This window comes from Peromyscus eremicus, chromosome 9 (genome assembly GCF_949786415.1).
Source record: "Peromyscus eremicus chromosome 9, PerEre_H2_v1, whole genome shotgun sequence".
Lineage (NCBI taxonomy): Eukaryota > Metazoa > Chordata > Mammalia > Rodentia > Cricetidae > Peromyscus > Peromyscus eremicus.
The window spans coordinates 102482219-102503906 of NC_081425.1; the positions used below are offsets into that span (position 1 = coordinate 102482219).

At 45.8% G+C, this 21688-nt stretch overlaps 1 protein-coding gene across 1 annotated transcript in view; it reads left to right on the forward strand.

The window, feature by feature from the left end:
- The first annotated feature begins 3448 nt into the window (after positions 1-3448).
- Ube2e1 (ubiquitin conjugating enzyme E2 E1) overlaps positions 3449-21688 on the forward strand; it is a 52767-nt gene continuing 34527 nt past the window's right edge. Inside the window, exons 1-3 of the mRNA XM_059274173.1 lie at positions 3449-3622; positions 4187-4371; positions 8718-8768. Of these exons, the coding sequence (XP_059130156.1) occupies positions 4220-4371; positions 8718-8768 (203 nt within the window). The 5' untranslated portion in view covers positions 3449-3622; positions 4187-4219. The remainder of the gene's footprint in view (positions 3623-4186; positions 4372-8717; positions 8769-21688) is intronic.

The following is a 21688-nucleotide window of genomic DNA, read 5'->3' on the forward strand; positions in this document are numbered from 1 at the left end:
TGGCCTGTAGTGATCTTCCTGTCACAGCTTGTGAGTGTTGGATTACAGACCTGAGCTACTATCCCTAGCTATATTAGCAAATGTAAATGTCCTTGTCAGTATCTCAAACCTGGCTTTGAACTTGGTAAAATGCAGAGCCAGGCTCACTATGCCTTTGGGATGTCAGCTCCCAATTACTTACACTCCTTTGTTTTTTAGTGTAAATTGAGCAGTCCAGTCATAGCATTTAATGGGGTTGTAGCATTTGCTTGCACTCCCAGAGCCCACAACAGGAAGCAGCTACCTCTGGGAAAACCGGGAATGGGGAAGTAGGGAGAGCCTGGTTATTCTGTTAGAAAGAAAACATGAAAACATATTCATAAATGTAGGATGAATCGTGATGATTAGCCTCAGAATGGAGAACATGAATAGAGGACATTAGTTTATCCAAATAAAGAAGTAAATGTTACAATTCTGTGACTCTCCTGTGCTGTCATCTCCCCACTTTCCCACCTCTCTTGATTGCTATTGCTAATGAATTATTATTTTTTCTTTCTCTCTTTTTTAAACAGTCTCAGGTAATCCAGGTTGGCCTTGAACTTGCTTTGTATCAGAGACTGGTCTTGAGCTCCTCTTCCCCTCCCACTCTCCCCTCCCCCCCCCCCCCCCCCCACACACACACAAGGTTTTTCTGTGTAGCTTTGCGCCTTTCCTGGAACTCACTCTGTAGCCCAGGCTGGCCTCGAACTCACAGCCACTCTTGAATTCTTGATCTTCCTGCTTCCACCTCCCAAAAGCTGGGATTATAGGCACATGCCATCATACCCACTGTACACAGAACATAGAACATCATACCCACTAAGTACATCAGTGCATTCTTGAAAATATTATCAGAGCTCTTTTTATTTAATATATATATTTTTTAATATAACTGAGGCCCTTCTTCCACACCAATACTGCCGGAACCGATAAGGTCATGTGTGGATGGTAAAGCATCAATGTCGTATTGCACGATCTTGAACGGGACCCATGGGCTTAGCTGGGCAGTGGTGGTGCACGTCTTTAATCTTAGCACTCAGGATCTCTTGTGAGATGGAGGCAAGCCTGGTCTACAGAGAGAGTTCCAGTACAGCCAAGGCTGCACGAAGAAACCCTGTCTCAAAAAACTAAAATCCAAGAACCAAAAAAAAAAAAAAAAAAAAAGAAAGAAAAGTTAAAAAAAAAAATCCGTGGGCTTTCTCACCTTCATTTCTTCAACAAAAACATGAATGTAAACTAGAAAGTAGTCTAGGCCCCTCTGGGAGTGGAACTCCTCATTCCTCAGCTCTGCTTTCCTCCTGAAAGGTTTCCTTCTTTCTTTTTAAACTTCATTTATTTTGTGACAAGCCTGGGCTCATGTAACCCAGGCTAGCCTTAAACTTGCTACATAGCTGAGAATGGCCTTGAACTTCTAACTATGAGTTTTTGTTTTGTTTTGTTTTTTTACAAACTACTCATCATCAATTCTAGGTCTTAAAGCTCTTAGAAGCAGGCCCAAAATGGAATTATCCATGTACTTTGCAGAATAGTTATAGATAGACATTTGATCCCACCAGTCAGTATGATGTGGGTATTCCTGCCCTATACACAGGAGGAAACTGAGGCCGGGAAGGTCAGTTTAGGTCCTCAGACCTTGTAGCTAAGTACATCAGTCAATCTAGATAGGGTGTAGAGAACTTGTCCAACTTGTACTAAGGCTCTGGGTTCAACTTCCAAAACTGCCAAAAGAAAAAAAGAAAGCTAGGAGCTGGGTGTGGTGGCACATGCTTTTGATCCTAGCACTTAGGAGGAAGAGGCAGGAAGATCTTCATGAGTTCAAGGCCAGCCTGGTATATACACACATAAAATTTTAACAAGTTTTAAAATAAGTAGTAATCTTTACCTCAGAATATTCTGAATACATAGCTGTCTTCATTTACTAATTTCTAGCTTTCTACTATTTTTTGGAGACAGAGTCTTCAATATATGTCTATGGATGGCCTGGAACTTGCTACATAGACTAGGCTGGTCTAAACTCATAGAGGCTGGCTTGCCTCTGCCTCCCAAGAGCTGGAATTAAACACTTGAGCCACCATGATCTGACAATGTCATCATCATTCATAAGCTCTACGGTCACATCAAGCACATGTGGGGATTTCTTCAAGTGATATGCTTTGGGTGGTGGAGGAGCAGCTCTTTGTGCTGACAGGAGACTCAGATGGTGGCCTGAAGTCTTACCAGTGCATTTACTCAGTTTGAAGACACTCCCTATGAGATACAGGTTTCCTTAAAGACTGAGTGGTAAAGTGCACAATTACTTTAGGAATCTTAACAGAGCCAGAGTTTCAGATTGAAGGCTAGAAGGGGTTTAGCTGGGCAGTGAGAACGCCTGCTTTCCTGGGTACAGGATCTGCTGTGAGCTTTCTTTATATCATGTGTTACCGTAACTGAAGCCGCTGTTGCCTTGGGAAGCAATGACAATTTGAATGAGGTAATTTAAAGTGGACCATGGAAATCTGAGTGTGGTTGTCTGAGCAGTACACAAGATATCTTGTGTCTGTGGCATCTTGTATTTGGATGGTAGGGATCTGTTTTTACCTTCAGGGTAAACGACAAACAGGTAAGAAACTAAGTCCTAATTTAATGGCGGAATGTTTTTAAAAATAATTTTTGGCACAGTGCCCCGAAAAGAACAATTTAGTGACATTACTGTGTGATTATTCTAAAAATATTGTTTGAATAGCGTCGTATTGGAGCAAAAAGTAAGTTGCTTTCTAGAACTTCCAATTTCTAAAACTCAGACTTTAAACGTAATTTAAGAATTTCAAAATCCTGTCAAAACCAGCGGTTTAAGGTTTATTCCCAGTGATCTTACAATTCCCATGGCCGGTTACAAATCACAGTTACCTGTCACGAACTCCAATCGCATACATAAAAAAAAAAAAAAAAAAAACCCAAAGCAAACCACCACATCCTTTTCTATCACAAGTGAAGGGGATGTATCTAATGTTGGAAATGGCCCACGCTTGGTGTCCTGAACAGAAACCTAGTCTGGGATTTTTCTCAGAGGCGTGACCTCTGCTCCTAGCAAGTAAATTGCCAGAGGGAGAAACAAGTGTCAGCCCAAAGGAAAACCCTGGCAGGGGATTTTCATTTTATTTGATTTTTCTTTCTCTTTTGATCACTTTTGAGGAGGAGTCAAAGTCCTCGCCAGGAGAGTACCATCTTTCCCCCCACACCGGCCACCTCACCCCCAGCCCTTCCTAAAACCCTCCTGGGAAGAACTTCCCCGGTCACCGCGGGCTCCTCCCGGCCGCAGTCATCCCCTGATCCCGCCGGGCTCCCTCGGCTCCGCCCGGCTCCGGGTCCCCAGGCCGGGCCGCCGGGGTCGCTCGGGGCTCCCGGGCCGCGGCCCCCAGGTGCGGCGGGGGAGGGGCGCGGGGCGGGGCGGAGAGGAGGAGTGGCGCGGAGCGTGTGCGGCCGGGGAAGCCATTGCCTGGTTAATAGTTGCTGTTGCTGCACTTCCGCTTCTCTCCCAGCGAGAGCGAGACACGAGTGGCCAGGCCCAGCCGCAGCCGCAGCAGCAGCCGCCGCGGCGGCACGGAGCAGCCAGACACAAAGAGAGGTGCGGGGGGCCCCCGGGGCGGGCGAGCCGCGGGGCCTGGGGCCGGGGGCGGGCGGCATCGCCGGGCCGCGGGCAGCAGGGCCGGGCCGGGGGCGCCGAGGGCCGGACGGCGGGGATGGGGCGGCGGGCCGGGGCGGCGGGGACCGCGCGAACTGTCAGCCCGGCCGGATCCCCGCGGGGACCCGCCCGCCCGGGGCGCATTGTGCGCGCCGGCCTGCGAGCGCAGCCCCGCGTGGCCGGGCCTGGCCGGGCGCCGTGTCCCCGCGGCCCACGCGGCCCACGCTCGCCTTCCTCACCCACTCTCCCTGCCCGGCTCGTCCCGACCTCGCCAAACTCGAGCGGACGCCGGGAGGCCTCGGGGACGGCGGCGGCGGCGGCTCCCGGCCCTCCCCGGGCCGCCCCCGCGCGATCGCGGCCCCCGCGTCCCTTCGGCCGGTGCGGCGGTGGGCCCCGATCCTCTGCAGGGCGGCGGGGGCGGCCCGGCCCGCGCCCTCCTGACAGCGGAGTTCCCTCTTTGCAGCGCCTGCATGGTCTGTGTTTCTGTTTTGTTTCCTCCCCCTGCAGGGGCCGTTCGCGGGGTGGGGTGGGGGGTTCGCTATGTCGGATGACGATTCGAGGGCCAGCACCAGCTCCTCTTCATCTTCGTCCTCCAACCAGCAGACCGAGAAGGAAGCCAGCACCCCCAAGAAGAAGGAGAGTAAAGTCAGCATGAGCAAAAACTCGAAGCTCCTCTCCACCAGCGCCAAGAGGTATCCCACTCCTTTCTCCACAGGCGTCCTAGCTTCCCAGGTGCCTCGTGCTGCCTGTCAGGGAGAGTGGCTTCCACGGCGTTCTCGTAGGCTCTCTGGCAGGAAAATGGGGCATAGGAGTCCCACCTGTTTTCTCTCCTGCCTGCTGGTTCTGGTTTTGTTAATATTCTTGTCTATATGCAGCCGTTGTGGCTGGCCTCGTCCATCTCTTGTGAAGTTTCAAGAATCCTCATTACTTTTATGAGTGACTCTGAATGTGATTTCAGAGTCCTCATCCTAGTAATCACAAATCTGTGACTTCCCGGAGGCTGTCATCCTTCGTAATTAAGGATAGCTTTCCGGGAACTCAGTCAATGAATTCTGACCTCTCTTCCTCACCTGTTGCAGGGATGATGTTTTCTGAATAGAGTTTTTTTTTTCCATAACTTGCTTAAGGAATAACCAACTCCTATTAGTGGTTAACAAATTGAGGTGATTTTTTTGGTGGGTTTTGAAGAGCCTTTTCTGGTTTGGGGCAGATGAACGAGTCAATAAATGACTGTAAAATGATGATTTCAGGTCTTTTTGGAGATTTTTTTTTTTTTCCTGTTTAAGAACTTCAGTTCCACAGTTTTCAGGGAGACTTTGTTGTTGTTGTTTTATTAGACAAGGTCTTATTCTATAGCCCAGGCTGGCCTTCAACTCACAGCACAACTCCTATCTCAGCCTCCTGATCACTGGGATTACAGGAGTGAGCCACTCACTATACCCAGCGTTAGTCCCATATGTAAAAAGACAGGTGGATGGATACTTTGCCTCTGTCAACCTTAAGTAATATTCTTTGATCCCTGTAGTCCTTAAAATAGGACTAGCAGATACCTGGGAACCCCCTGACATCCCTTCGTAAATCCATTTCTTTTCATTGAGTATGAATAGTTGGCCATAGTAAGGAACGGAAACTGTGAGGTAGGTGGGGGTATCATTCTTTAAAGAATTTAAAATGAAATGGGACATCTAAATGGCTTTGGCTCTCTCTGCCGAGTAGTGAGCCTGGAACTCAGAGATTGACAGTTCCTTCTTGAAAGAGACGTGGGATGCTGTTTTAGTGACCTAGCTGGACTGATGTAGTGACTTCAGCCCATTTTAAATAGCTAGTGTTCAGGTCTTGAGAGAAGTGTTGAGATGCCTTGGTAAGATTGTTCTCATTTTCAAAGGGTTGGTTTGATTGTATCTCAGGCTCTCTGGTTTTAACTGGTCCTCTTTGATTAACCCCAGGTGAAATCTCCCAGAGCCTAGGTTCTCCCCTTCTTGCAGAGGATGGCCCTTCTCTCTCCCAGCCCACACTCTTAAGCTGTCCATCATCCTCGTTTGACTTTTGACCTGCCCCTTAGGTCAGTGGAGCTTTTGTGTTTCAGTGTGCCTGGGACCATACTGGGAGGAAAACGGACAGGCATCAAAAAGTAGTTTGCTTTTTGGTCAGTGAAAATGATTGGATTTCCCCATGGGTACAGTTTGTCTATTTATGCTAAGGAAGTTAAAAACTTTGTTCTGGACATGGTGGTGCAGGCTTTTATCAACTCAGCCCTTGGAAACAGAAGCAGGCAGATGGATCTCTTGTGAGTTCAGAGTCAGCCTGTTCTACATAGAGAGTTCCAGGAGGTCAGGGTATAGATAGGGAGACTCTGTCTCAAAAACAAAATAAACTTTATTTGGTAGTTCAGATGGTAGTGTACTGGCCTAGCATGCATGAAGCCCTGGGTTCAGTCGCCAGCACCATCAAGCATGGTAGCAAAGGCCTGTGGTCTCAGGGCTTTGCCAGGCTGGAGGATCAATTCAAAGTCATTCTTTGCTACACATACTTGAGTTGGAGACAGGCTCTCCTGTAGTCAGGGTCTCATGTAGACCAGGCTCAGCAATCTGAATGACAATGGATATTCCCCTTCCAAAGGTTTTTGGAGGATGGGAAGAGGCCAGCTATAATGTATGGAGCACTGCCATTTTTAGCTGGCACTTCTTCCCCAGTGAAAGGGAAAACACACTGAGTGGTGGCTGGGAAGTCCTACCCCCAGAAAACCTTCGGAAATAGAGAAACATCCATTGTCATTCAGATCGCCAGCCTGAGGCCTTATTTAGAAACAGCTAGTAAAGAAACGCTGGCAGTAGAATTAGAAGTTGGGAAAGAGTAAATAATAATTTTGCCTGTAAACTAACATGTTTTTTGTATCTCTTAATGCAGCACACTTAGATTCCTAGATACCTTGTTGAAACAGTAGCTATTTGTATTAAAGCAGAGCTAAGGTTAACATGAAAAGACAAAAAGGAGAGAATGAAAGGGAGACAGACTGTGTTTGATGCACAGCCTGCTCTGCATGGTTGGTAGATGTAGAACATCTGAATACGGTGGTTTGGAAAGTGAGTACTGCCCATGGAATGGGAAGGGGCATGTGTACCGGGAGGTGGTGTGAAAACGCAATCAGAATCGGCAGACTAAGGGGTTTCGTTCACTGTGGAAGAAAGCACCAGTGGAGAGTGGAGAGCTAGGTTCACTCGTGGAATGAGCCTTTGAATCACCTGTGGGTCTTGCTCTGGAAATGGTGCATATGGTGGTGTTTAAGATTAAATGGGTATTTAGCCTGGTATTGCCCTTTTAAAAATTATATCATAATTTTGTGTGTATTAGTGTGGTGTGTGTATTCAAGTATATCAAGGCACATGTGTGGAGGTCAGAGGCCAAATTGCTGGAGTCAGCCCTCCTTCCATGTGTGGGTCCCAGGGATTGAACTGGGGTCATCATGTGGGCTGGCAAGCACCTTTTGCTGCCGAGCCATGTCACTAGTCCGCCCGCTTGGTATTTCACCCTCTGAGTACGAAGGAGCAACTGTCTTTTTACAACTCCGAAGGAGGACGTGTTTGCTTTTGACAGATCTGAAAATGGTCAATTCCAATAGGTGCAAGGATCCGGAAACTGATGCTCCAAACTTCAGTGTGACATCCTGATGTGAATAAAACGGCAGATGCAAATGTACAGGGACTGAAATGCCTACTGGGAGCAGTAGAATTTAGGAGGGCACTAATAGATGTCAGTAGAGACTGGGTGTTCTAAACGGGACCACATTTGTAGGGACAGGAAGTGCCCTTCAATAGGAAAGTTTGAAGACCTTCCCCAGTCACCACTCAATTTGTTTTTCCTTTTAACGTGGAAGAAGTGCCTGCTAAAAATGTCAGTGCGTTATAGGTGGCCTCTTCCCACTCTCTGAAAACTTTCTTTGGAAAGGGGAAAACATCCATTGTCATTGAGGTTGCCGAGTGTGCGTTGGCTTTATTTTTACTACCGAGCGGGCTTGGTGGATTTTTTTAAGTTGTAACCGCCTGTTAGGAGGAGAAGTTATAAAAATAGTCTCCCTTTAGGAGAAGCAGCTTCAGGCCACAAAGTTGGTGGTTGTAGTTGGTGCCCTAGGCGCCTAGGTAAGCAGAAGACAAAGGCCGGCTCGGTGTGAACTGTCAGTGGCTTCGGCCTAGGGCTGGGGGATGGGCTCTTTGTGAGGTGCGGAGGTGCGGGAGGCGGGGGCGGGCGGGCGCCGGGGAAGTTAGGGGCCGGCCGGCCGGGCGGGCGGGCGCAGGTGGCCGGTGCACCTGTGCGGGCCGCGGGGGTCCCGGGCCCTCAGCTCCACCCAGCACTTCCTGGACCGCGCGACCCTTGACGGTGGCGGTCACCGGGGCCCCAGCGGCCATGTTGGCGTTGTCGGGAGGTCACTGCTCCTGGGTGCAGGTCCGGGTGTGCGGGGTCCCGGCCTGCGGGGGGCGCCGGTGTGCGGGGGCCGTGTGCCGCTGTGCGGGGTCCCGGCCTGCGGGGGGCGCTGGTGTGCGGGGGCCGTGTGCCGCTGTGCATGGGCCTGGCCTCTGGGAGGGGACCGGGTCAGGAGGGGTGCTGGTCAGGGTCGCAGCCGCAGTGGTCATGATGGGCCTGCTCTGGGGGTGGGGGACCAAGAGGCCTGGTCCTGGCCAGGGAGGAGGGGGACAACTACGGGGTCCCAGGTCGGGAGTCCCCAGGGCGGGCTCAGCTCAGGATAATGACCTCCGTTCACGGGTGAGGTGCCAAGAAGGTTGGGGGAAACTGCAGTGAAGAAATTTTTAAATTGTCTAAGTGGAAAACACCCAGGACAACTGCCCTAGTGTGTTTGGCAGTATTGAAAGCCCAACGCAGTTGAGGGTGGGAGAGACCTCAAGCTGCTCCCCTGCACTGGAAAGTCTCCCCAGCCTGGGACCTCTGGGTGTCCTCTCCTCCCTCAATGTATGGAGTGAGGTGGGCTGCCAGACCTGGTTCTGGGAGGGGCCTCCAACTAACTTTCTGTTTCCCTGTCTCCCAGGATCCAGAAGGAGCTGGCAGACATCACTTTAGACCCTCCACCAAACTGCAGGTGAGCTGCCTATGGATTGTTGTCTTCTTAAAAGTCTCCTAACTTCTCTCTTGTGTTTTCTGTTATTGAATTTTCTCTTCTATGGTCTGTGCTTGTTTGGTGCTAACATCAAATGTCCGACGAAATGTATTGGTATGCTGTGGGTGTGGTATGCAACAAGCTCGGAACTGTTGAGGACGGGGACTCACGCGGAGGGGCACTGGTGTCTAGGAAACAAACTGCAGAGTTAAGGTGAAGGAGTACCCCTTTTGTAAGCTAGCTGTGGGTGATGCCAGCCTTTACACGCGCGCCTTTAGAAATTGCTCTGCTGGAATCACCTCATTACAGGTCGCCGGAGCTTGGAGTGAAAGCAAACACTAGATCCTCAGACTTGCTCGTTGTAATTTTGTATTGGACTCTTGGCAAAGCAGTTCAGGAAATAACTTGTGGCTTTAATAGAATAATTTTGTTTTAAATTATAAAATTAAACTCTTAGAAGATGATGTTTTGTTGATATTGTGTAATCCAGACTGAGTATATATGTGTTTGTGTAGCCAGCTTCCAGAGGGTGTGTTGACCACTTGGCTTTGTTCACAATCGTCAGTTTTGCATTTTTGAGTCAAGGTGGAAAGAAGTTGTGATTGTTTGTAAATTGATAGTGAATCATGAAGGTGTAAAAACTTTAGTAGAACCTGGTTCAGCCTTGAATGGAAGGCAAGATTTCATTGGTGCTTTAAATGTACAGGGAGGAGTTACTGGCAAATACTTACTAGATATACCCAGTGAGTATGTGCGAGCATTCAGGATGGAAGCTAAGTGAAGCATTTTGCTTTTAACACTCACGTTTTAAAACCATGACTGGTGGATTAAAAGCAAAATTGAGTGTTGGTGTTGCGTTGACGGTTGTTATTCTGTGTGTGTGACTGCTTGATGTATGCATGCGGAAGCTAAAACACAGCTTTGTGGAGCTGATCTCTCCTACTTGTATGTAGGTTTTAGGGATCAGACTCAGGTTGCCGGGCTTGAGCTGTAAGCATCTTCCCACTGAGCTCTCTGGGCTCACCCTAGTGATTCTGTTTTGTATGAATTTGTTCTTAATGCTGATCAGGTTTGTGATACTTTTTGAAATTTTGTACTGATTTGTAAGAAAGTCATTTTGAGTATTAGGACTTTTTTTTTTAAGACATTGTCTCAAACTTGATGTGTAACTGAGGATGACCTCAAGTTTCTGATCCTCCTGTCTACCTTCTCCTCAGTGCTGGCATTACAAGTGTGAGCTACTATGCTGGCTTTATGCCAGGCTAAAAGGGGAGGGGGGCTTGTGCATGCACTCGGCCAACTGAGCTACATTCCCAGGGAGATACTTTGAAACTGTGTTCTTTAACTGAGCCCCTAATTATTCTCTAGGATTTCTTTTGTAGCTAATAATCTTTTCAGTGGTTGAGAAAGTGGAGAAATACTAAGAGCTGTTTAGAGGCAAGCCTGAAGCTTGCCTTGGTTGTTTGTGTGGAATCACGGACGGTCCCTACGGCAGGTCTGTGCTGTAGCTGCCACTACTTTTGGCATTGTCTCCCCTGTGTGTGTCTCCTGTGAGTTCAGACGGCTTTAGCTGATCAAATTATAAATCATAGCTTCAAAACTAGCACCGTTTATTAAAACATAAATGGCTTTCCTGTGAATGAATAAGTGCTATCAAATTTAAACTGTAAACAGTTTGGAGACTTTCATGAGATTGGTTTTTAGAAGCAGGATGGTACACTTGAGCTCTTGTAGCAGGGTTCATCGGTGAGAGGCTTGTGTTTCTGAAGCGTGAAGGACATTTTCTCTTCGTAAATTCCTCATGTCGCCCCTTCAAGCTGAAACCTTGGAGCATTCCCTGTGGCTGGGGATGATCTATACTGTATGGTGGGGTGATAAATCTTACTACACTTAAACATTTTGGGAAGAGTGTGATTTCCAAGAACATACTAGGTATCTTTATTTTGCAAAAATAAAATAAAGAAGTATATATTATGCTGCCCTTTACAAATAACAAATGCTTTAATTTCTGGAGATATTCCCTACTAGACCGTTTAACTCTGGTTCTAAATCTCCCTAATGCTGCGACCTTTTCATACAGTTCCTCATGTTGTGGTGACCCCTAACCATAAAATTATTTTCGTTGCTACTTCATAACTAATTTTGCTACTGTAATGAGTAATAATGCAAATATCTGATATACAGGATATCTGATATGCAGCCCCTGTAGAGGGGTCGTTTGATTCCCCCCAAGGAGTCTCCACCCACAGGTTGAGAAGGAACTGCTGTTTGAAATGATAGGAATTTGAGTTTCTATTTTTATTGCCTTCCTGTGTTACCACCTTTATTGTGCTGTAGTTTCTGTCCTGGACTCTTGTCTGAGTTTGGTTTTATATTATGTATAGGATTTAAAACCAATTTTTAAAATAACATTTATTCATTTTGTCTATGTGTGAGGATGCACATGTACCACAGCATGTATATGAGTGTCAGAGGAGAACTTGCAGGAATCCTGCCATGTGGGCCTTAGGGATTGAACTAGGTATCTGTTGAACCATCTCACCTGCCCCTCTATAAGAGTTAATTATTTAATATCTTCGTGGCCTTTATTGTTGGAGACAGAATAGATAGTTTAGCTTAGATGTTTTTTGAAGTTAGCTTCCAAATAAGATGTGTGAATTAAATGATATTAAATTTTTTTCTGGTGTTACCTTCCACATAAGAACTCAGTAGTTCCTAGTGAAATTGTAATTTCATCAGTTATAAATCATATTGAATAAGCTAAATGATTGGTTTCCATTTTATAAATTTTAGATAAAGTTTACCCTTTCTAGACATAGTTTACCTTTTCTAGAACTTCTTTCAGGCAGCATTCAGTTTTAAATTTAGACACATTACTTTCCTAAAACATATCAAGTGGCACACAGCATCCTCTCAGTGGACAGCTGCCTCTTATACATCAGAAGTCCACTTGCGGCGGTGTGGGTGTGTGTGTGTGTGTGTGTGTGTGTGTGTGTGTGTGTGTGTGTGAGAGAGAGAGAGAGAGAGAGAGAGAGAGAGAGAGAGAGAGAGAGAGACTGTGCTGCTTGTATTTACTAGTCTCCGTACTCGACTAAAAAGTTTGGATTCAAAGTTACTAAACTTCAAAACTTGTGTAAATTTCATTTGCTAAATATGTTGTATGAGAAAAGGTAATAATTAGTGTTGTGTATTGTATTGAATAAATTAATTTTTTGAAAAATTATGTGTACATATGTTTATGAGTATAGGTTTGTGTATGTGCATGTGGCTGATGCCCATGGAGGTCAGAGGAAGGCACTGATCCCCAGGAGCTGGAATTAGAGATGGTTTTGAGCTGCCTATCATAGGTTCTGGAAATGGAATTTGAGTCCCCTTACAGATCAACAAGACTCTTAACTACTGAACCGTCTCCAGCCTTGGAAACTTTAAAAAATATAAATTTTTTAAAGTGCCATGTAAATTAAATTCTTACTTTCAAGCATCAAGCTATGTAGTATTGTGTGTATATGAATCTCTCTCTCTTCCTCTCTTCTTTTCTCTTTCTCTCTCTCTCTATCTGTGTGTGTGTGTGTGTGTGTGTGTGTATACGTACCTAGTGAATGAAATATCTCTGCAACTTACCATGCATTTAGTTATGCTTTTTCTCTATCATTGGCTCTATTCTTTTAGGGGAAAAAATACTGTTGTGGTTTTTGTAATGATTCCATAAAGCTTGGCTCTATTTGGGATGGAGAAGTCACATGTGTTCTAGATAGCTCATGAACTTCAGGCCGCTAGGATCAGTTTTGTGGTGCTGTTTGTAGCTTACAGCTCATCCTTTGCTGTAGTCAATTAAATTATAATTGTAACTTAAATTATGAACATGAACGTCTTTGGACAGTGAGTTTACTCATTATAACTGGCATATTTGCCCAAATCTTTCCTACTTTAGTTCTATTTAATGGGAACATCTGTATTATAAGTAAGCCTGTAGTGTAAGTGGAAACCTAAAATTCAGAATTTTGGTTAATGTTATTTTAGGTAAAAGTATTTTGAGACGTCATTAAGCATTTTAAGTGCAAGGAGAGGGTAGTAAAAATAAATTTTCCTTCATATAATTTTATTACATTTGACCAGTGTTTTTATTTTATTTTACTTTATTTAAGTATGTTACGTCGAGCCTTTCTCCACCAAGAGCTGTACTTAATCAGATAAAGTTCTTTTTAGGGTGATTTGAGGTGAAGCAACATCATTACAAAAAAAATAGTCTTATAATTCTCAGCCCTCTTATCTTTCTCTGCTGAAAGGACCCAGTGGTTTGCCTACCTACCTTACAATATTAGAAAGCCTAGCCTTTTGTTTTGAGACAGTCTCAAATAATTCAGGCTGACCTTGAACTTCCTGTTTAGTGGAGGATGATTTTGAACTCCTAATCTTCCTACATCCACCATCCAAGTGCTAGGATTCCTGGTTCATGCTAGCACACCCTTGTTTTTGAGACAAGTTCTTGCTGTCTCAAAATTCTAGCTTTGAATTTGTGGCTCTCTTGCCTTGCCTCCTGGTGAGGAGTCATTAATCATCACAGTTACTGTATTGAATGATGAACTCACTGGAGCTGCATGGTGTCAGTAGGGGTACAATGTTGTAAATGTAATTAATGTCACTGAATTGTAGGCTTGTAATGGTTAAAATGCTGAGTTATATGTAGTGGGTTTGTACATGTAAAACCCATAGGGGCTGCAGAGATGATGGCTCAGAACTTGAGAGGACTTGCTGTTCTTTAGAGGACTGGAGTTTGTTCCCAGCACCTATATGGGAGGATTCAAAACCACCTGTCATTTCTGCTCCAGGGGATCCAACGTTTTCTTGTGGCCTTCAGGGCACCTGCACTCACACAGAAACATACACATAAAATAAATCTTTAAAAAAACTATTAAAAAACACAATTATTGTTAAAATATTGGAGATTTTTTGTTTTTGTTTTTTTAGTCCTTATAGCTTAAAAGGTGATACTGGTTTTAGAGATTCTTGTAAAGGTGCTGATATTCTCTGTTACAAACCTTGAGTGCTTATTGGGTATGAAAAGGAACTACTTTCAAGTGGTTCATAATCTATTAAAGGTTCTAAGAAATGTAGAAATGTGAAATATTGAAGTAATAACTGCCAGTGCCATGCTGTGAAGATTCAGAAAAATGAGAGATGGCTTTGCCCTGGGTGTGAGGGCTATGGCTGGAACACTTAGTCATCTGGGGATTGGGGCGAAGAATAAAGAAGCATAGACTCAGGGGAGGAAACAGCCAGCAAATGTGGCAGAGGGCAGGTAAAGAGGGTTGTCTTGTGGTGGGTAAGCCTTCGGCTCCAGAGTGCAGAACAAGTGGGAGGATGCCATTGCAATAAGAGAGAAAATCTGAGTTGCTCTGTCAGGCCAAGGCCTTTGGATTTCATTTTGTAGACATTAGAGAATCTTTGAAAGTTTTGAGTGGGAAATGCAATTTCTATGGAACAATTTGGACAGAGACAGTGATGGCATAAAGTTGGGTAGGAAGCAGTAGGCTTAGAGTTGGCTGCTGTAGTGTGGGTAGGGACCAGAGAGGGCTTGGGAAACAGTAGCCTTCAGAGTAGAGAAGAAAGAAGACAGAAAGCAGAAGAACGAGGAAACATGGATGCTGAAGTTCTGGGTTTGGGGGTAACTGGAAACTAACCTCAAGAGGTAGGACAGGAAAAGTGGCTTAGGGGAGAGAGGCAAGGTCTCTCTCCAAAGTTACTATGTTGTGGATCATATACAATGCCTAGCATGTGGCTGCCACTGAGTAGGCCATCAGTAAATGTTTGTAGTTTGGTAGTCTATTTGAGTTTATTATTAATCAATTATTGAACTCTCAGATCTGCCTGCTTTTAGGTAAGATTAGGCAAATTAAGTAGGTTAAAAATTTCCTAGGAGGCAAAGACAATGACTTAAGTCTTTGATTCTGACCCTGCATGTTTCCCCTAACTTTTCAGTTTGAAGATTTCAGAGCTACAGAAGACGTTGGGAGAGTAGTGTAGTGCACACTCACTGTCTGTAAAAACAAACAAACAAACTTCCTGTTTGTATAGTTTGTATAGTTTATTGTTGCAGTGACAAATACCATGACCAAAACCAACTTAGAGTAGGAAAGGGTTTATTGCAGTCCATCACTAAGACATGTCAGAGCAGGAACTCCATTAGAAACTAAGGCAGGCCTGCCTACTATTCCACACTGCATTATTTCTGACCAGGGAACCACAGTAGAACCATAGAGGAATTCTGTTTGCTGGCTAATGCTTAGTTAGCTCTCTGAGACAGCCCAGGACTACTTGCCTAGGGATTGTTGCCACCTACAGTGGGGATGAGCCCTCCTGTGTCAATCAACAAGACACTCAGTCCCCCACAGACAGTTCGATCTGGGTAATTCCTCACTTGAGACTCTCAGATGACTCTAGGTTGTCAGATTGACAGTTAAAGTTAACCAGGACACATGGGTTTTTTGTTTACCTATTGCAGAATGTGAATGAAAGCTGCTTCCATGAAGTGGTTAAGTGTGCTGGAGTCAAATCTAAGGTCTTGGCAGAGGTGCCAAGGCTGGAGGTAGCTTTGAAAGTCTATTTGAGTTTTGAAAGTTTTGTGATGATAAAGAGAATGAAATTTGCCGGGAAGAAGAGCACTAGGGATTGTGTTCTAAAAGCTGGTTGCATACCATAGTAACAGCACGGGGAAGACTACGGCAGGAGGATCATGTATTTGAGGCAACCCTGGACTCCTAGCAGGATCCAAATAGAGCTGTGTTCCGAGGGGTCTCTGCAAGTGAAGGTCAGGGAGGGACAGAAGCCCTGGAAAAAGAGGAAGCAGAGAGGCAGGAGGAGCCATCAAGGCTCTGGGAGAAGAGAAGGAACTTCAGCCCCTTGGATTTGAAAGTGTAACAGCTATGGATGTGTTTTTATAGACCAAGAGGGGAGCAAACAGAGAAAGATGGAGGGGCAAGAAGGAGATGGAGCATTTTTCAAAAGGTTCTAAAGAAGGTGGTAGAATGTGCAATTGAGGCTGTGGGCAGAGAGCATTTCTTATGAAAAGCTGACAACCTGAAGTTTTGGTGGCAGGACAGCTCTCTCCTGGCTTGGAAGCATCTCTCGTGGGTGAGGTGCCCTCCAGCCCTATGTAGAGCTAAGAGCAGTAGGATCTGCCTCCTGCTTGTTCTTTCCTGGGAGACTTTAAGCTCCTTGAGAAAAGGGGACTGTTCTGTCTCAGCATCTCTGGTGTCTGAGAAATGGTTGATCATCAGTGTGTATTAAATTAATAGACACAGATGACTAATGTAGACCCGATGGGTTACCAGACATCTTATTGCATTCTTTAGGAAACAATGGGAAGAGCTGGGGAAATCGCTGTCACAGATGGTCTCACAGCTGTGGAAGGCCCCGAGCTTTGTTGGCAGTTTGGGCCCTTCCAGAATCACAGTGGAACTGGACATCAGTCAGGGTGATTCAAAACAAAACAAACAAAACAAACAAACAAAAAGATGTGATCTGTTCTTCAGACTAGGCTGGTAATGTAATAAAGAAAATAATGTATCTATGATGTACATTTCCATTTTATAAAGTTGCCTGCAAAGAGCACTGATAATAGGGATGCTAAGGAAGTTGGGTTCCTGTATCTTAAAGCTGGTCCAAACCGTTGTTAGAGGTGCTGGGACCAACCCTCCTGAGACATCTGATGCACTCCTTGTCACCAGTAAAGTGAAACAGGGCTTTCATAAGAAACCCATTCTTACTCAGCCCCTCACTTAGCCATGCTCCCCAGTGAAACAAAAGGCCCGGCACCTGGTACGGCCGTCCTCCTCACCCTCTGGACAACCTCCTCCTCTTGGAGGCTAGAAGCTCACCAAGCCTCTGTTTGAGGCTTGCTACATTCCAGAAACTGCTATATTCATGCCACTCTTTCTTTAACATATGCACGTGACTGACTAGCTCTCCAGAATCCCTATCACTCTTCGCGGAGGGAAGCCTTTGGAAGGCCAAGGTGATGTCTCCTGCCTGCTGGGCCAGTGCACGAGACTGTCCTGAGAAGATAACTGAAAGTGTTCCTCAGTTGCTGTCGGGGCAGGGTCCTGCTCAGAGTTGTTAAAGCCCAGTTCTGTCTGTGTCAGAGAATGTGCTGCCTTCCATGTGACAAGTTGGTTAAATGGCAGATGAGAAGAAAGGGGCTGATGTCATCTAGCTTTGTGTAGTGTCAGAAGCAGCTTAACCACTGGAATCACATCAGACTTCTCCAGTCTGACCTTAATAAAGAATGTTGTGGTCTCAGTAGGGCTCTTAGCATTGATGTGATGGTCACTAATATTGTCAAGACTATTGGGAGAAATCCACAGAGTCTGCTTAACGGGTAAAGGAATTTATTAGGGGAAAACTCACCATACATAACAAAATAGTCGCAGGTTCTGGAACGCTGTTCAGGCCACCTGACTTAGTCCTGCCTCCAAAAACCAAGAGAGGGGGGTGGGGAGAGAGCGAGCGCTGGCTGCATGCATCTCAGGTCTTCAGGGTCCGTGAGGCCACTTCCCAGGGGCATGCACTTCAAGGTCATAGGCAGGTGGAGCAGTTACCTGCTGCTACTCTAGGGGCGATGCTTCAAGGTCATAGACAGAACTGCTACCCACTACACAAGACCTTAGGCATTTGTGCCTGTTCTAACTGAGAGATAGAAAATTGATGTGGGATGTACCCCTAGTACATGATATAGAAAAAGACATTGGACTTGATGTGTTATATCATGACTCTAATTCACCACTTGGGAGTCTGAAGCAGGAGGATTGCCTTGAATTTGGGTGTAGCCTGGGCTATAGAGTGAGTGAGATTGTACTTCTAAAACAAACAAACAAACAAACAAACAAAACTAGAAAAAAGTAGTTTGTGCTGAGCAGTGGTGGCACACGCCTTTAATCCCAGCACTTGGGAGGCAGAGACAGGCGGATCTCTTAGTTCAAGGCCAGCCTGGTCTACAGAGTTCCAGGACAGGTTCCAAAGCTACGCAGAGAAATCCTGTTTCGAACAACCAGGGGGGAAAAAGTAGTTTGGGATAATCTGACTAGGAGGAAAAACAGTAGATGTGTTCCATATGGTAAGTGTCCCGAGCGGCAGCAGGGTGGTCAGATCAGGTCGCTGAAGCAGTGAACTGTGCTGGGTAGGGCCTTAACCAGAGCTTTTGTCTGCTGGGAAACTTGGACTTCAGTAGGTGTCTTAGTTAAGGTGTTTATTGCTGTGATAAAGACCCTCCAACTTGGGGTCACACTCTGGAAGTCAGGGCAGGGACTGAAATGGAAACCGTGGAGGAATACACTGCTGTCTGGCTTGCTCAGGCTGTATCATGACCCAACTTAGAACACCAGCACAGGGATGGCACCACCTGCAGTGAGCCTAGGTCTCCACACATCAGTCATTAACCAAGAAATACTCTGGGTTGCCCACAGGTCAGTCTGACAGGGGCATTTTCTTAATTGGGGTTCCCTCTTCCCAGATGACTCTTGTATCAAGTTGACATAAAACTATCCAGCACAGTGGGCTGTACAGACAACAAGTCAAGGGATTTGTACACTCTGTGATGGCTGGTAGGAAGGAAAATCATGGAGTACAGTGATAGAGGATCATTGGGTGGCTGGGGGCTGGGGCAGGGGTTTACCTGCAGAAGGCTTGTAAATATACTTAAGCGAAGACCTCAGAGTTGAGAAGAAAGGAAGAAGCTAGGGGAAAGTCCTGTAAGAATATTGCAACGAGGGAAGCCAGGAGATTCAGGTCCTTAAGGACTTGGGGAAGCCCTTCTTGGTTTTTGCAGCTAGAAGTGGTGTAAGGACTTTTCTTCCCCTCGGGTATGTGGAGCACAGTTGGGGAAGGCGTGAGTGGAGGGTGGTGCTGGGTCTAAGGTGACAGGTGGAGAAGGGAGTAGACCCGGACCTCTGTGGATTGCACTTGGGAGTTAGGAGAGCAGTGTACAGGCCTCTTCCAGTTTGTGGGTTTGCTGTTGGCTAGAGGGTGGTGACTTTTTGCTGATAGTGAGAAAGCTGGCACCGAGCCCAGCTGTGTGTGCAGGAGGTCAGACTGGAAATGTCTGCTCAGACAAAGTATGTGCGAGGTTGGTTCCCACCAGACATCCAAACTAAGATGTCAGATAGAAGTTACATACAGGGGATTGGAACTCAGGAATATTTCGGAGCCATTTGGGAGACCTCACTGGACTGAGTCTCGTGACTAGGAAAAGCCCGTGGCGCACCCTGGAAGGGTACAAGGAGAGCTCTTTGGGTGGAGCCTGAGCGTCTTGCTGACATTTAGATGTTGATAATAGAAACCAAGAAGGGGAGGAAGGGGTCAGAAATGGTGACTGGGAACTGTTCCGAGTTGAGTGATCACCAAGTCTAAAATGATGCCTAGTGGGCACATAGGAAGGTCAGCAAGTAATCAGTGGGCATCACACCTTCAGGTTGATGGTGACCACATTACACAGATCCATGTTAGATAACAAAATAAAGGGCATGGTTTTCAATTAAAACAAAAAGATGTTTCTGTTCTTCTTCTTCTCTGTTAAAAGATTTCATTGTATTTATTCAGAAAAGTGATTAGTTATTTGTAAGATTTATTTTCACTTGCGTGTGTGAAAGAGAATAAGAATGGATGAATATGTAAGCCACATATATGCAGGTACTCACCCAGAAATATCCAGAAGGGAGTGTTAACTTCCCTGAAGCTAGGGTTTTATAGGTAGTGTTGACCTTCCCAGTGCAGGTACCCGGGTCCTCTAGAAGAGCTGTACATACACACTCCTAACCACTGAGCCATTTCTCCAGCCCCAAGATTTTATTTTTGAGAGAGGGTCTCACTATGTAACCCTAGCTGGCTTGGAGCTTGCTGTATAGACCAAGGTAGCCTGGAAACTTAAAGATGTCCTTGCGCTTCTGTCTCCTAGCACTGGGATTAAAGGTTTGTGCCACCATGCCTGGCTTCCCAGGGCCCTAAAACACCTGGTAAGCATTCTTTCTCTCTTGAGCCAGCCATACCAACTCTAGATTATGCAGGCTGTCATGGTCTTGCTTGATTTCATTAATTTGGGTAACACTTGAAAATGTTTGGGGATGGGAGTTGGGGTCACAGAACCTTAGATGCTGCCTGAGGAACACAGATAGAGAGGGGAACCACAAGTGTCTGTCTGCAGAGGGATTTCCCTACAAAAGTAATTTAAATTTCTCCCATTACTACAACCCTGCCTTCTCTGTGGGAATACATTTCACTTTTTAAACATAATATACTGGAATTGGTATTATAAAAATTTATTTCTTGGCAGACTTTACTAGAGCATATTTATCCTAATAGAAGAAGATCATTCAATTGGTTTACATAGAAGACCCTCAAAGAAAACATTTGTTTTATTATAAGCACCCAAGAGGATTTCTAAAACATGAGTGATAACTTTCCTCTAACCTAAGTAAATATTTCAAAATAAGTACTTGTTTAGTGCCGTAGTAACTTCGTGTGCGCAGAGCCTGGCGGTGGGCTGCAGCCTCACGCTGTGCTCATTACCCTTCGTCTTGTCGGCACAGCCCTCCTGGAGAACACCCTTGGCCACATCACTGCCTTCCTCGGGGAGGCTGGCGCAGGACCCTGGGGTGTTCTCCCATGCAGGGGCAGTGCTGTGGAATGAGGAAGGTCTTCTAAAGGAAATCTCACTGAGGATACAGTTCTTTTTTTTTTTTTCTTTTCTTTTTTTTTGGTTTTTCGAGACAGGGTTTCTCTGTGTAGCTTTGCACCTTTCCTGGAACTCGCTTTGGAGACCAGGCTGGCCTCGAACTCACAGAGATCCGCCTGGCTCTGCCTCCCGAGTGCTGGGATTAAAGGCGTGCGCCACCACCGCCCGGCGAGGATATAGTTCTTGTTCCAGCTGGCACCTGGAATTGGTGTCCATCCTCTCCGTGGATTGTGTGTCCCCTAGAACACAGTTTCTCCTGTATGTTACTGTTGCCTGTTTATATATGTGGACACGCATTCTATATTGTGTTGCCTGCAGGTTAAAACGTGTTTGTGGGAAAAGTAAAGGTGTTCTGGCCTTTAGCCAAGGGTTTTCAGGTGGGAAGGACCAGCTCTCCCTCCCTGCCTTGTCTCAGTTTCCCTCTGAGCTGTGTGCATCAGCAGGGAGTTGTGGAGAAGTGTTCTTCACTGTTTAGGCTTACCACACAGAAAAGTAGTGGTCGTTTTCTCCCTCTGCCTGCTGATGGCTGGTGCTGTCTTACTTTTCTTTTCCCAGAGCCACCACTGAACCCTTTCTCCATTTAGTGGCTCACTACCATCCACCTGCCATCGCTTTCCACAGGTTTGTGCTTCCGGCTGACAGCCCCTCGGGAGCTGTCCTCTTCCACTTCTGAAGCTTCCCCGTGCCCTCCAGGCCTCTGCAGGAACGCTAGGTCTCAGATGGTCACGGTTGCTTATTACCATTTGATCTGAAGATGCATTTCAAAAGTATATATTATCCTGTTGCTTTGTGAGCGGAGTCGTCTCCATATGTTTTGTAACATTTCCTCTGTGCTTGGAATCTTTGTCAGTTCATGTTTAATTTCTGTCTTTCTCTCATCCTAGTCTGTTCCCTTTCTTTAAAATTGTGGCCAGCCAGTTGGATTTCTCTGAAGTTATTAAATAACTCCCACTCCACACACAGGGTTGCTCTATATAATAGCCCTGGCTATTCTTGAACTCACTCTGTAGACCAGGCTGGCCTCAAACTCAGAGAGATCCACCTGTCTCTGCCTGGGATTAAAGGCGTGCGCCACCACTCAGCTTTCTCATAAATTTCTTGTTAACATGTTTACTTAGCCAGAATATATTTTGTTGCATTTGAATTTTCAGGAAGCAAATAAAAGGATGTATCCACC